Source organism: Myodes glareolus, chromosome 3 (genome assembly GCF_982192425.1).
Source record: "Myodes glareolus chromosome 3, mMyoGla1.1, whole genome shotgun sequence".
Taxonomy (NCBI): domain Eukaryota; kingdom Metazoa; phylum Chordata; class Mammalia; order Rodentia; family Cricetidae; genus Myodes; species Myodes glareolus.
In genome coordinates, this window is record NC_142028.1 from 127830440 (window position 1) to 127844531 (window position 14092).

The following is a 14092-nucleotide window of genomic DNA, read 5'->3' on the forward strand; positions in this document are numbered from 1 at the left end:
ATTTCTTTCTCAGCCTGATAAACATTTTTTTTTTAAGTCTGAGAATCAGGAACACAAAAGAAGGTAATTATGCCTGAAAGTTAAGCTAAGGCAGTTGCTGTGTTGAACTGTTTATGGAGGCTTTGTGCTTTCTGGCAACCAGAACAAAAATAAAAATAAAAATAAATATAACATGCACGGACTAGTTGTCTGTTATGGTGCACTGGAAACCCTCTCCTTTATAAATAGGACATATGTGCTCTGGATACTAGCAAAAGGGGAGTGTGTCTGTCAGGCCTCACAGAAGGACAAGGCGCACCATTTGCTCAGGCACTGACTACGGAAAGGCCCTCTGACTCTTCCAGAGCTTTTGCTCTCAGGGGTCAGCTGTAACAGGGACTGCTTGCTGCATGCAGGAATCTGCCACAGGAGAGCAGGGAGGCTGGAACCCCTGGGGGAGAGAGGAGCATGTGAGAAGGGATCATGGGATCATGGACAGAAGTTTGAGTTCTGGAGACAAACAGATGAGGGTTTTAAAAAACTTCTTTTAGAATATGTAAATCAAGAGGCTAAGGATGGAGCTCAGATGGTAAAGTCATTTCCCAGCATGCACCAAGCCCTGGGTTTAACCCCCACCACTGCATAAACCAAGCATGGTAGTGCATGCCTGTGATCCTGACACTCATAAGGCAGAGGCAGGAGGACCAGATATCCAAGAGCAGTTCTGCCTATGAATGGAGTTCAAGGCCATCCTGAGCTGTATAAATCCCTGTCTCAAGAAAAATTTGTGGTTGCTGTTTTACACTGAATGGGTACCGTGTTACTCACCTTGGGCAGCTGTTGCAAAAGACTCAAATCATTAGGAATTAAACGAAAGAAATGTGTCATCCTGTTCAAACTTGCCTGCCTTAGCCAATCTCACCTAAAAGTGGGATCCTGTTTTGTGGTTCGAGACGAACATACATTTTGCAGAGGTTGTGAGTCTCTTGTCCACTGGCTTTAACCCTCACCCCAGTCCCTGCTTATTGGTGAGGAAATGAGCCCTCAGAGGCTCAGCAACTTTTCCAAGCTCACACAGCAGGAAGATCACAGGAAGCTGCCTGGCTTCAGAATCTCAGCCCTTGATCTCCAGGTGCTCCCTTTCTCGTGGTGCGGCCCCCATCATTCCTGTCACTCCTGGGATACTCATGACCTACATCTGTGAAAGGTGGTTGTAGGCTTCTGAGGTGGATGTGGGGTTCAACTGGATCCTGATACTCTCACTGTGAGGAACCAGTGTGGCTTCAGGAAGGGACCACATCCCTCCTTGTTAAATTTATCTATTTATCTTAAAGGATATGAAAAGCTGGAGACAAAAAACAAAACAAAAACGAAACAAAACAAAAAAAAACCTTATGGGGAAGGATGCCAGGACTTGGTCTTGTGCTGCAGCCCCTTCCCCAGGCCTCGGTTTTGTCATGTGAGAAACTGGCCAGACCAGGCGACCTGTACCTAGTAGCTGACTGGCATGAGGTAGAGGGGAAGAGACTAGAGGAAACAGCCATTGCCTGAGTCCCCCATCCCCTGTGCTCCCTGGGGAGAGTTAGAGCTACAAGGCAGCCTTTCTAGGGTCTGAACTTTATTGTGGTCAATGTCCCCTCTGAGTCAGGAGCCGTGCTCCCTGTCCACAGAGTTAGGTCCGGGCCAGGCTACAGGGATCGATTAGAACTGGCCCAGGACCCTGATTGGCCTTGGCTAAGCAGAGCAAACACTAAGGTCATCACCTGCCTCTGGCCCCTTCCCCAGCTTCAGTCTGCAGCTACTCCTGGCAGGGAAGTTGTTCTTTGCTTCCACCAAGCTGTGAGACATCAAAGGCTAAAGACTCCAGAGCCATGCAGGGTCTCGGGACCCTGTTCCTGCTGTTGGCTGCCTGTGTGGCTTCAAGGGCTGACCTAGACATCCAGGTTCAGGAGAATTTCAGCGAGTCCCGGGTAAGGTTGACTTCTCTGGCTGAGATAGACACAGTGGTGGCATGTCTATGCCACTGGGCCTTGATGGCCAAGACCTCTGTGTCTTGGGGTGGCCGTTCTCCCATCCTGTACACAATATCTCACCCTAGGGGGCCTCCTGGCCTGACTATTAGGTAGGTTATTCTGGAATTTTCTGAAACTACAGCTCTCCCAGTGCCATTCTGTCAGGCCCCCTGTGAGCCCAAAGTCTTCCCACTCTGCCCTGTCCCATGGGTTCCCAGAGGGCACAGGATGGACACGGGCCTGTGAGCTTTGTGGACAGGCCTGTGAGATCATGGAAGGAGAAGCAGGACACGGGTTGATGGGGTTGGGGGAACTGGGAAGTATGAGACTAAGGGCACCCTGGCCTGTGGCAGGCTGGGTACTTGTGTGTCTGTGTGAATGTGCCAATATTTGTATATGCATGGTGTGTGTGTGTGTGTGTGTGTTGTAGTGCCAGCAGCCCCAGCTTTTTCCTGAATCCTAAAGTGATAGGAGTGGGAGATCCTGTCTCCATGGTCTATCTGCGGGACTCTCAGAACTCTCCGAGTGATTGCTATACCTCAGGACAAGGACCAGCTGTGCTGGAAAGTCAGCACCATCTGAACGGGGCCAAGAGGCCCTATCAGGTTTGTAGTGTCTCCACGGCACTTCCCCAGCTGTCTCACAAAGTGGCCGGCACTGCTATGGAAACTATAAAACCCAAGCCTCACACTCCTGAGCGGTGGTGGCTGGTGATCTCAGAGCATGGGTCTGGACCCTACTTGCCTACAGGGGTATCACAGGCACTTTAAATCTGTCGAGTAGGCCTTGTGTAAGGAGGGGGACATGGCAGACCTCTGCCCTAACTGCTGTACCTGGAACTGCGCCATTGACCGAATACACTGTCCCTGAAAGGACTGGCCCTTGGAGGAGAGAAGGGGAATGTGGACGTGTCTTCTCAAAGGCCCTGGGTAAATCCAGATCCTTGCTTGCGGTTCCTCCTAGATCTATGGAAAATGGTTCAACCTGGCGGTGGGCTCCACCTGCCCGTGGCTGAGGAGGATCAAGGACAAGATGAGCATAAGCACACTGGTGCTGCAAGAAGGGGCCACGGAAGCAGAGATCAGCATGACCAGCACCCGATGGCGGTAAGTGGGGGCACAGCAGCGACCAGGCTCTCCAGTACCCCCACCTTGTCCTGCAAACCACAGTTAGGACCTTGCTTCTGAGCCTCAGGTATCATTGCTGTCCTCTCTCCCAAGCCTGTGTCTCTCATGGATCATGTCCCAGCACTAGGCTTTGCTGTGCCACCTGCCTCTCCTTGGGGATTCCGCAGCTGGAGAAGGGAACAACTACCCCAAGAACCTAGCTGGAGAGCCTAGCAGGCCTAGGGTGGAGTCCCTAGACGACTCACTCTTCTGCTATCGCAGAGCCATCATGAAGATCTACTGCTTCTCCAGGCCTCTCCTGCCTACCTTCTTTCCAGTGCTGCCCCTGTGGCTCAAGCCTCCTTCCCTCTCTCCCTCCTTCCTTCCTTTCTCCCTCCCTCCCTTTCTCCCTCCCTCCCTCCCTTCCTCCCTTCTTCCCTCTCTCCCTCCCTCACTCCTTCTTTCCTTCCTTTCTTCCTTCCTCCCTTTCTCACTCCCTCTCTCCCTCCCTTCCTCCCTTCTTCCCTCTCTCCCTCCCTCACTCCTTCTTTCCTTCCCTCCCTCCTTCCTCCTTTTCTCCCTCCCACCCTCTCTTTCTTCCCTCCTTCCCTCCCTCCCTTTCTTCCTTCTTTCCCTCCCTCCTTTCTTTTCCCCTCCCTCCCTCCCATCTCCTACAACACATCTACTTTCCTTCCCACCTTCAACCTCCATCTTTCCCTCTGATCCAGTTTTCACCCAACAACCAGAAAGGCCTTTTCAAAAAGCCATCCCTGCTGAAGAGAACCTTCCATGGCTCCCTACTGTCCTCAGTATTAGGAGCGAAAGCTTGGCGCAGCCCTGGGCCTGTCAGCTCTGCCCTTTCCTGCTCTGTGGTCTCACACTTTTCGGTTCCCGGGGCCCTTCACGCTCTCAGTCCTCGAGGCCTCTGCACGATTCCCTGCCTCCCTGGCCTAATTCTGTGAAGTCCCCGGGATTCTTCCAGGAAGCCCCCCTGGACCCCCAGGTTTAGGCCACATCGAATTGCCTCTTGAGTACAGTGTTTCTACATACTGCTATGAATACACTGGTTGCATCTGGCCCTGGCTGGACTTGGTGGCTCGCATTACTGCAAACCCCCAGAAGGACAGGGCGGTCTGGCTTTCCTCTGTGTCCCCAGAATGAGACACGGAGGTGTTCACAGGACAGGGGTGATTATGAATCAGCCATAACTAGACTGCTACATGTTTTGGCTTGGTCATTACCAGGAGAGGTGTCTGCGAGGAGATCTCTGGAACATATGAGAAGACAGACATCAAGGGAAAGTTCCTCTCCCGCAAACCCAGTGAGTGTGGGGACACACCACAGTCCCTTCCCTCGAATGGTGGGCACCCCACAGCTCCTCCCGTTTAGCATGTCCAGAACTGGGAGAGGAGAATAATGCCAATGACGCCAGCAGTTCCTCACCCGCAGGCCTCATGCTTGAGCTAAGTGACAGAAGAATGTGAATTTACTCGGAGTTAGCAACTGTCTGTTGAATCTCCTCTGTGTGCCAAGTCAGGGTGCTTGAGATGAACACCTGAATGTCTGAAAGAAGGGTGGAGACACTGAATGAACGGGCAACAATAAGTAAATGAATGGGTGGGTGAATGACAGGTGAGCTGACTCACCCGAGAGACAGGAGGATGAAGTGATGGAGGGAGAAAAGAAGGAAGCATAGACAGACAGGAGAGAAGGAGAGGGGACGGGTGGGAAGGAAGAAAGGAAAACTGAGCATGGTGCTTTGTGCTTATATTCCCAGTAATGAGGTGGGGGAAGAAGGACCAGAAGGTCAAGGGCATCCTTAGCTACATAACAAGCTAAAACGGCCAACCTGAGCTCAATAGGACTTTGATTTAAAAAATAAGAAACAGAGGAAGGAAAAAACAGGAATGGAAGGAGAAGTAATGGGGAGCGGGGAGGGAGAAAGAAGGAAGAAGGTGCAAGTAAGTATGAAAGGGACAAAAAGAGGACAGTGGGAAAGAGAGGAAAGGAGCAAGGGCGTGAGGCAGAAAAGGAGGAGAGGACAGAGTGGGTGGATGAGTGAGGTGGGTGAGCTATGCTGTCGAGCATGTGGAGAGAGATGCTGATGCTGGATGAACAGATGGTGAGACTCTGTCCATGCGGCTATGGGGTGGATGTCCCTGGAAGGCCACGTGGCTGTGAGGTGGATGTCCCTGGAGGGCCACGTGGCTGTGAGGTGGATGTCCCTGGAGGGCCACGTGGCTGTGGGGTGGATGTCCCTGGAAGGCCATGGCTGTGGGGTGGATGCAGCTATCCTGAGTGGAGGACAGATTATGGGCCTCCAGGGTAAAGAACCTGACCGCTGACTCCTTTGGTATGCCTGCATCTCCCACACAGAATGGAACATAAAGATGGAATCCTATGTGGTACACACAAACTATGATGAGTATGCCATTTTCCTGACCAAAAAGTTCAGCCGCCACCATGGAACCACCATCACTGCCAAACTCTATGGTAAAGGCCTTAACAAGGAAGCTGTTGGAGCTGGGGTGGGAAGAGACTGTGGGGAAGGAGCAGGAAGTTTGCTTTTTCTTGGTGAGAGAACTCTGGTTAGGGAGACACAAGGGGTCCTGGCCTTGAGGAAGAAGAGCTCAGCCTCCCTGGTGAGGTAGATTTCTCATTTCGTCTCTAGAAGGGACTCCTGGGGTCAGTGGGTAAATCCCATGAAGCCAAATTGGCATTCATAGAACCAACATAAGATTCAGGTGGGCATGGTCAGCTTCCTGTAATTCCAGTCAACAGGGGACCCCCACACAAACTGGAAAGTGAGACCAGCAGTGTCTGTGAGTTCTGAGTTTAATTGAGAGACCCTGACCCAATGAGTGAGTGGGAGAGCAACGGAAGTGGATTTCCTTCTTCAACCCCTAGCTCCACCTACACAGCTGCCCACATAGACAAACACGTGTGCCCTCGCGAATTGCAAAGGGGCAGGAAGAAAGTGAGTCCAAAGCTGCCAGGGCCCAGACAGAGCCAATAGGAAGAGCCCTAAACAAGGACGCAGGATCTATGATAGGCCCAATCTCTCTCTCTCGGGGAGCCATTTTTCAACAATATATCAAGAAGAATTAATGTCTTAATCCTTTCCACAATTTTCACTGGACACAGTCACCCTACCTGGCCAGCCCAGGTGCCTTGGGCTCTAGGTATCTCCCCTGCTTTCCATTTGCAGGCCGGGAGCCACAGTTGAGAGACAGCCTTCTGCAGGAGTTCAGGGAGGTGGCCCTGAGCGTGGGCATCCCTGAGAACTCCATCATTTTTATGCCTGACAGAGGTAAGTGGTATCTTGCCCCACTCTGAATTTTGGGCCCCTCAACTGTCCTGCCCCCAGAGAACATCCTTAGTCCCTGCATCTTTTCTGTTGCACCCAGAGGCAAACAAGGCCACAGAGACTCCTGGGTTTGCTCCAAGCCTCAGGACATGCACTAGCAGAGCCAGCATTTGACCAAGCCCATTCCTGTCCCAGGGTCACAAGTCTCCGTAGGGTATCCACAGACATGGCTGAGGAAGCAGCGGAGCCTTGGTGCTGAGGGCACAGACTCCACAGTCAGAGTACCCACATTCGAGTTTAGTAGGTCAAGCACAGAGGTGTGGCTTCTGGCTAGTCTTCCTAGAGTGTTACTTTCCTCATCTGTCAATGGATCACAGTGCTGGGGAGGAAGGTCAGTGAGATAAAGCCATTAGCGACTGCAGCATGGTACCTTGGAAGTGCTCTGTAGATGCTACTGTTGCTGACCTCCTGAGGATACTGACGGGATGATGCTCAGACAACCCAAGCTGTAGACTATCCCATCAGTGGCTTTGAGTGATGTGAGGAGGGCCCTCCGCCAAGTGCTCTAAAGCACAGGACACAATGTTCTCCTGGTTCCAAACAGAAACCTGGGCCTAGGATCTCCTGGGTCTGCCCTTCTAACCTGGGCCTCTTGTGCACTCTTCTTTTGTGTCCTTGCCTAGGGGAATGTGTCCCTGGGGATCTGGAGCCGCAGCCCACGCCACCTCTGGTGAGTATTTCTTCCACCCTTCCTCAGCAGCCATGCCTCGGGCCCTCTGCACTGTCAAGACCATCAGTTGGCTGGGGTTTAAGAACTAGCCAGCAACATCAGTTTCTTGGACACAGGAGCAGAGACAATGCCAGTGTCTCTGGCAGTGGGGAACAGGGCTGAGGAACACAAGAACAGCCACAGCAGCCTGTTACCTTGTATGGGCAGTGTGGAAACTGCTAGTATTTTTCCCCAGTAGCCTTTCCACATTGGGACAGTGGAAGGCTTGAACAAGATCTTGGTTTCTTGGATGACAGTGGCTGCCTCTTTGGAGCACTTAACATCTAAACCAACGTGGCCATGTCAGCCCCCAATGGTGACAGAAACACTGAACCTGGTCCAACGGCCAGCCCAAGTCTGCTTCTGCACTTCTGTAATCTTTAAAACCTCATCCTTAAGAGATGCCCCCAGGAAAAATTAAATAATCTATCTCCAGCAAGGGCAGAAGAACAGGGAGAGCGCCTCCAGGGATTTGATCTTCATGTCCTTGACCAGGTGACCCAGCTTGGTGACAAAGATCCTCCACGTGTTACAGAAATCTCATCAGAGAGGACCACCTACACACAGTGCATAGCCAATGGAAACTCTTTATTCCAGCCAGATGGGACCACACCCAAGTGTCTAAGGACCTGGGTGTGGCCTGGTGTGTCCAGAACACAGGTTTTCAAAGGCGGAAACAATGTCCTCGCATCCCACTCCACAGCTGCAGGAGGATGACTTCTCAGAAATAAGTTGTCTGAAGCAAGCAGTTTCAAGCAAAGCTAAGTTAGCTAGAACATCCCAACTTTGGGTTCCTACTTGAGTTGGGTAATTTTCTGTGGGGTTCTCCATCAAGGAGGTCAGATTCTAGTTAAACCTGAAGCCATCCCAGCAAGAATACAAAATGGAGGAACTTCTGCACTGTCTTATCCCATCATACATGAGCCTCTGCCCCCAGCCATCAGCCACAACAATGCTGAATCCTCCATGGAAGATACCACAGCCTCCTTACAATTACATGTTACTTCTGGCATTTAAATTTCCTTTTCTTTGGTGGAAATGTTTCTATAACAAACATCTATCTCCCACCTCCCAGGCAAACCACATGAGCCATATTTCTGGTTCCTTGATGTCTTAGGGTTTCTATGGCTGTGATGAAGCACCATGACCAAAAGCAACTCGGGGAGGGGTTTATTTTGCTTTCTCTCTTCCCCAGCACTGTTCACCACTGAAGGAAGTCAGGAAGGAACTAAACAGGGCAGGAACCTAGAGGCAAGACATAATGTAGAGGCCATGGAGGGTGCTGCTTACTGGCTTGCTCTTTACAGCTAGCTCAGCCTGCTTCTTACAGAGGCCCGGGAGTGCTAACAATGGGATGGGCCTTCTCGTATCAATCCCTAGTTATGAAAATGCTCTACTGGCTTACCTACAACCCGATTTTATGGAGGCATTTTCTCAGCCGCAGTTCTTTCCTCTCAGATGACTCTGGCTTGTGTCAAGTTGACATAAAAACTAGCCAGCACACTTGCCCAGCTGAGACGGTGCTTCTGTGAGTCTTCCATGGTCAGCAGCTTGGGTGAGGGGGAATTACTGGAATGCAATCTTTTCCATGGCCTTCATGTTTTGCCTTGAGCTTCTGTGTTTAAATCCTCATTTACCTCACGGCCGCCAGCCTCCTTGTCCCTCTTCTGCAATATCTATAAGGAGTTGCTTTGTTAGTTTTTGGGTCTTTTCATTGTTATTGTTTGTTTTAAATTTTGATGATTTCCTTTCCCCTTATGACTGGGCCACCCACATCTTCCTTCAACTCAGAAAAGTTTTTTCTATAATTTCTACTCTATTTGTTTCTTTCCCTAACACCTAGGATGCAGTTTTATTTCCTGCAGTATAGTATCTAAATAGCACTTTATTAGCTCAACTATGAGGTTAAACCCAACATCTTTTCTGAGTCTGAAGGTTTCCATCACCGATGGCGGCTGTTACATTAGTGGAGATCACTGTGAATTTTACTTTCTATCCCTGATGGCGGCTGTTACATTAGTGGAGATCACCGTGAATTTTACTGGTGACCTAATCTTTTCTCACGTTTCTTGCTCTCATCCTTGTTAAGTGAAAACCGTCTTTCAATTCAATCCAGTCCCTCTGAGCAGCTGTTATCTAGCTTGTCTCTTTCCTGTTCATCTTTCCCTTTTCATCACGGAAGGCCTGTATGCCACCAGGTTAAAGTGGATCTGGAAGAGAACAGGGCCCCCAAGTTCTCAGTTGCCTTTCAAAAGAAGAAACAATCTAAGGCCACCATAGTTCTGCCTGTTCAAGTCTTAGGCCACTTGTGAGCAGAAAGGCTGCCTAGTGACCAGCAGTCTCCCGACCCGTCCCTTTTAAGATTGGCCTTGGACTCGGCCTCAGGAGCCTCTACAGCAGACACCCTCTTGAGCACGGCACCCTGTGAAGCCCCTTCTGGAATTTAGACTGATACTGGGGCTGGCATTGCATTAGGCACTCTAGTCTGTTTACACAACTTCACTGGTTCAGGGGCAACGCACCGAGATCTCTACAAAGGTATTTTCTCCTCTCTCTAGAGAGCCCGGAGGGCAGTGCTACCCCAAGAAAATGAGGGATCAGGGGCTGGGCCACTGGTAACTGAGGTCCTCAAGAAAGAAGGTAAGGATTCCCTTCTGTTCACCTGCTTCAGCCATGATGTAAGAGAGAGCCAGGGGCTGCCTCAGCACTCTGAGGCCCATCTCTGGGCTACAAGGTTGACGGCTGGCCCAGATAAGGCAGATGAAGTTCTGTACCCTGTGGGGTCGGAGGGCGAGGAGCAGTAGATATGGTCCGAGGTTCAGGAGAGCTCAGCTCTGCCAGGAGGAATGGATTTCTGCCTGTCTGTATGCTCACCAAGCCTTGGTGTTCCTGCTATATAATGGGATACTCCTCTCCTGAGCTAGGGCTCTTGAATAAGTAGTGTAGAAGAACATGAGGATGCTTTGTGTGGATGCTTTTTGTTCATTTAACTTGCTCAGCAAATGCCAAGTCTGCCCCACCCTAGGTGGGCAGACAGACTTGGGGTCTTCTTGGCTCTTTTTGCTTTAGTGGGGAGACTTCCAAAGGAGCAAATGATAAGTTCAGTGGCGAGCATCATCAAAGGGCCAGTGATCCTAAGAAGACAGAGGTGAGGTGACGAAAGATACCTCCCTGGGCCAAGGAAATTCAGGCTGCGTCCAGGAACCAGGAAAGGTTTTACGGATCACAGGAGAGCAAAGGCATGGGTGGCACCTTGGTGAAGTGGTCAAGGCGGATGCTGGGGAGAGGGGGAGCCAACTAGATTTTCTGGGCAGATAGGTCTTTGGGTCACTGGTAAACCTCACTGGTAAACCTCACATTCTGGGTTATGGGGCTGAATTAACACTGTTGTTTTTTTTTTTTTGAGTCTTTTGGTTTGGGTATTCATTCTGGGTTTCACCCATTAGGAGTGAAGACCTGCTTCTCATCCAATGGATGAGTTGATAGCTCTTTCATCATGGACGGTGCACATCAGGCCATACATAGACACAAAGCAAGTGCTGTTAGCATGGATGACACATAGGTCATACATGGGTACACACAAGTGCTGTTAGCATGGATGACACATAGGTCATACATGGGTACACACAAGTGCTGTTAGCATGGGTGATGCATAAGTCATACATGGGTACACACAAGTGCTGTTAGCACGGGTGATGCATGAGTCATACATGGGTACACACAAGTGCTGTTAGCATGGGTGATGCATGAGTCATACATGGGTACACACAAGTGCTGTTAGCATGGGTGATGCATAAGTGATACATGGGTACACACAAGTGCTGTTAGCATGGGTGACACATAGGTCATACATGGGTACACACAAGTGCTGTTAGCATGGGTGATGCATAAGTGATACATACACACACAGCAAGTGCTGTTAGCATGGGTGATACATGAGTCATACATGGGTATACACAAGTGCTGTTAGCATGGGTGATGCATGAGTCATACATGGGTACACACAAGTGCTGTTAGCATGGGTGATGCATGAGTCATACATGGGTACACACAAGTGCTGTTAGCATGGGTGATGCATAAGTGATACATGGGTACACACAAGTGCTGTTAGCATGGATGACACATAGGTCATACATGGGTACACACAAGTGCTGTTAGCATGGGTGATGCATGAGTCATACATGGGTACACACAAGTGCTGTTAGCACGGGTGATGCATGAGTCATACATGGGTACACACAAGTGCTGTTAGCACGGGTGATGCATGAGTCATACATGGGTACACACAAGTGCTGTTAGCATGGGTGATGCATGAGTCATACATACACACACAGCAAGTGCTGCTCTTCTGTTCCTTCCCAGATTCCTGTCAGCTCAGCTACTCAGAAGGTCCCTGCCTAGGGCTGATAGAGAGGTATTACTACAATGGCGCTTCCATGGCCTGTGAGACCTTCCAATATGGGGGCTGCCTGGGCAACGGCAACAACTTCATCTCTGAGAAAGAATGTCTGCAGACATGCCGGACCATAGGTGAGAACCCTCTTTGCCCCAATTCTCCTCGTTCCACAGGCCCGTAAGCAGGAGTTAAGGTTTTCTCAGGGTGGAATCCAGGGCAAGGTTGCTCATAGGAATGCCACATCTAGACACAGGTGGTCTAGGTCAGACAGACATGATCCCTCTCCTGGAGACACATCCAGTTTCCCGTCTGTAAAAGGACCATGCGCTCTAAAGGTCCAGGCTCCTCTGTCCCTGTCTGAGTAGTCCTGTGCATGTCCCATCAGCAGCGGCAAGAGTGACTGACACTCCAGGTCCCTTTCTCCTCCACAGCGGCCTGCAATCTCCCCATAGTCCAAGGCCCCTGCCGAGCCAATGTGGAGCTCTGGGCATTCGATGCAGCGCAAGGAAAGTGTGTCCAGTTCACCTACGGGGGCTGCAAAGGCAACGGCAACAAGTTCTACTCCGAGAAGGAGTGCAAGGAGTACTGTGGAGTTCCTGGTGATGGTGAGGCCCTGGGAGGGGCAGGCAGGGCAGTCCTGGTGAAGGTGGGGGCTGGAGAGTCCAACTATAGCAGCCTGGTCCACTCTTGGGGCCTCAGCTCCTCCCTTGGGAAAAGGGCCACAGCCAGGAACATGACCTAGCTGGTCCTTGCTGGACCAGAGAAGATGACAGCCAGGCATCAGCAGGAGGCCTGCAGGGCAGCTGGGGAGCTTGATGGTGCTGACCTTCAGATCCTTTAGGCTAACCAGCAGGACCGAAGGGCACGCCCTTCCTTGAGTAGTGTTGAACCTAAGCCCTGTCACATGCTAAGTGCTGAGCTTTTTATTTTTATGTTTTTGTTTTGAGGCAGAGTCTCAGCCAGTTGTTCCGTTTGCCTTAAATTTTCCCTGTAGCCCAGGAAGGCCTCGATTTATCATCTTCTTGCCCTGTCTTCCTGTCACTGGGATCATAAACCTGTGCCACCAGGCCTGGCCACAGGGAAATTAGAAGCCAGCTTTACACTCTTGTAAAAAGGGACAAAGCACCCACCTCCCCACTTCACAGCACCCACTGGAGAGTTAGTGCTCAGCTGGCAGGGGCTGCTCTTAGAAGGACGACCAGGGCATGGTGGCCACTTAGAACCCTCAGGGCCTTGCTTGTTCCACTGGAAACAGTACGCACAGCAAGTCAGAAGGTCAGGCTGCTCCAGGCAACAGCCACAGGAGAGAAGTCATTTAGCAAGTAACGTTTCAGCCCAGTCCAAGAACCCAGCCTGAGTTTCTCTGTATCTGCAGGGTACGAGGAGCTAATGCGCAGTTGAAGGTACAGTCTGCAAACCAGAGAGGACAGCCACTGTCTGTCCCAGTGTGGGCTAGCCCAGGAGATCTGGACCCAAATAAAACAAGCTGTCACCTCTTGGTATTCTATGTGTTGACATCTGTCATCGTGGTTGGAATAAGGGGATTGCAGGGGAAGGAGTAACCCAGCCTTCCAGGAGAGGAAGATGTATGGCTTGCAATGGGACACCTTCCTGTAGCACAAGACCCTGGCTGTGCACCACTTCAAACACAACAGTCCCTAATTCTGCAGTAGGGCAGAGTGGGGTTATTTTGTTTCATCTCAACAAACAGAAAAAAAAAAAAAAAGAAAGCCCAGAAACTCTGGCACGTGTTTCTAGAAGAGGTTGGATGGGGTCACGAAGACCCAAGGACGAAGAGATAGTGGCGTCCTGGAATGTCCAGGTGCCTGAGGTTGTCCCCTATCCTGTCACACTCAAGTCCTTTGTAGTGGCTTCTTCCAGCTGTCAGCTTGTCCCATACACAGCCCAAATCACCTGCAGCTGCAGCACCTGCTGTCTCTCCACCTTGGCCTGGAATACCTGTCTCCTGGGGTCCTCACCCAGCCCTCTGCTGGCCTTTCAGGTGCAATTGCACCAACCAGCTGTACCCAGCACTGGGCTGAGCTGGCTTCCTGCAGCTCGAGGGCAGGCATGGCCCCTGCCCTGGGGGTCTCCTATAACTGGTGCTAATCATTTTCATCCAGTTCCCGATAGTGGGCAGAGAGTGAGCAGAGGCTGAAGATTCCCAGCTTGGTTTGCTCTGGAGTGGGAAGTCATCCTTGGAGGAGTTCCTGGTGCTCCGGGAAGCCACCATAGGCCCCAGAGTTGACGGCCAGTTCTGCAAGATTTCTTTTCATACCACTAGGCCGCCCGCTGACATGCTCTGTCAGGCAAGGAGGATGTCTAGAACACTCTACAGTCTCAAGACATAGAAAGACACTACCTTGTCCTTCACAGTCTGGGGCTTGAAGTTCCTAGTTTCCAAGAGAAGAGATTTTTTTTTGAAGGGACGATATTTATGCTCACGGCTCTGGTTTGAAGTTAGAAGCCTCGAGGGAGACAGGCAACTGTGCAGGAAGAAGTCTCAGAGAGGTTCCCCATGGG

The 14092-nt window shown here is 50.9% G+C and overlaps 1 protein-coding gene across 1 annotated transcript; it reads left to right on the forward strand.

Annotated features, from left to right (window-relative positions):
• Positions 1-1753: 1753 nt before the first annotated feature.
• Positions 1754-13071, forward strand: Ambp (alpha-1-microglobulin/bikunin precursor). Its single transcript, XM_048458860.3, has 10 exons — positions 1754-1949; positions 2955-3097; positions 4342-4418; positions 5474-5590; positions 6306-6407; positions 7088-7134; positions 9732-9813; positions 11536-11703; positions 12001-12174; positions 12945-13071. Exons 1-10 carry the CDS (start codon positions 1851-1853, stop codon positions 12968-12970), a joined length of 1035 nt encoding a protein of 344 aa, XP_048314817.1. The 5' UTR covers positions 1754-1850; the 3' UTR covers positions 12971-13071.
• Positions 13072-14092: the final 1021 nt, after the last annotated feature.

What these genes read in the sequence shown, in the direction of transcription:
- Ambp (XM_048458860.3), top strand. Translation starts at nt 1,851, where the DNA reads ATGCAGGGTCTCGGGACCCTGTTCCTGCTGTTGGCTGCCTGTGTGGCT. An exon ending in AGAATTTCAGCGAGTCCCGG is followed by an intron (nt 1,950 to 2,954) that starts GTAAGGTTGACT and finishes GGTTCCTCCTAG; the next exon opens with ATCTATGGAAAATGGTTCAA. An exon ending in ATGACCAGCACCCGATGGCG is followed by an intron (nt 3,098 to 4,341) that starts GTAAGTGGGGGC and finishes GGTCATTACCAG; the next exon opens with GAGAGGTGTCTGCGAGGAGA.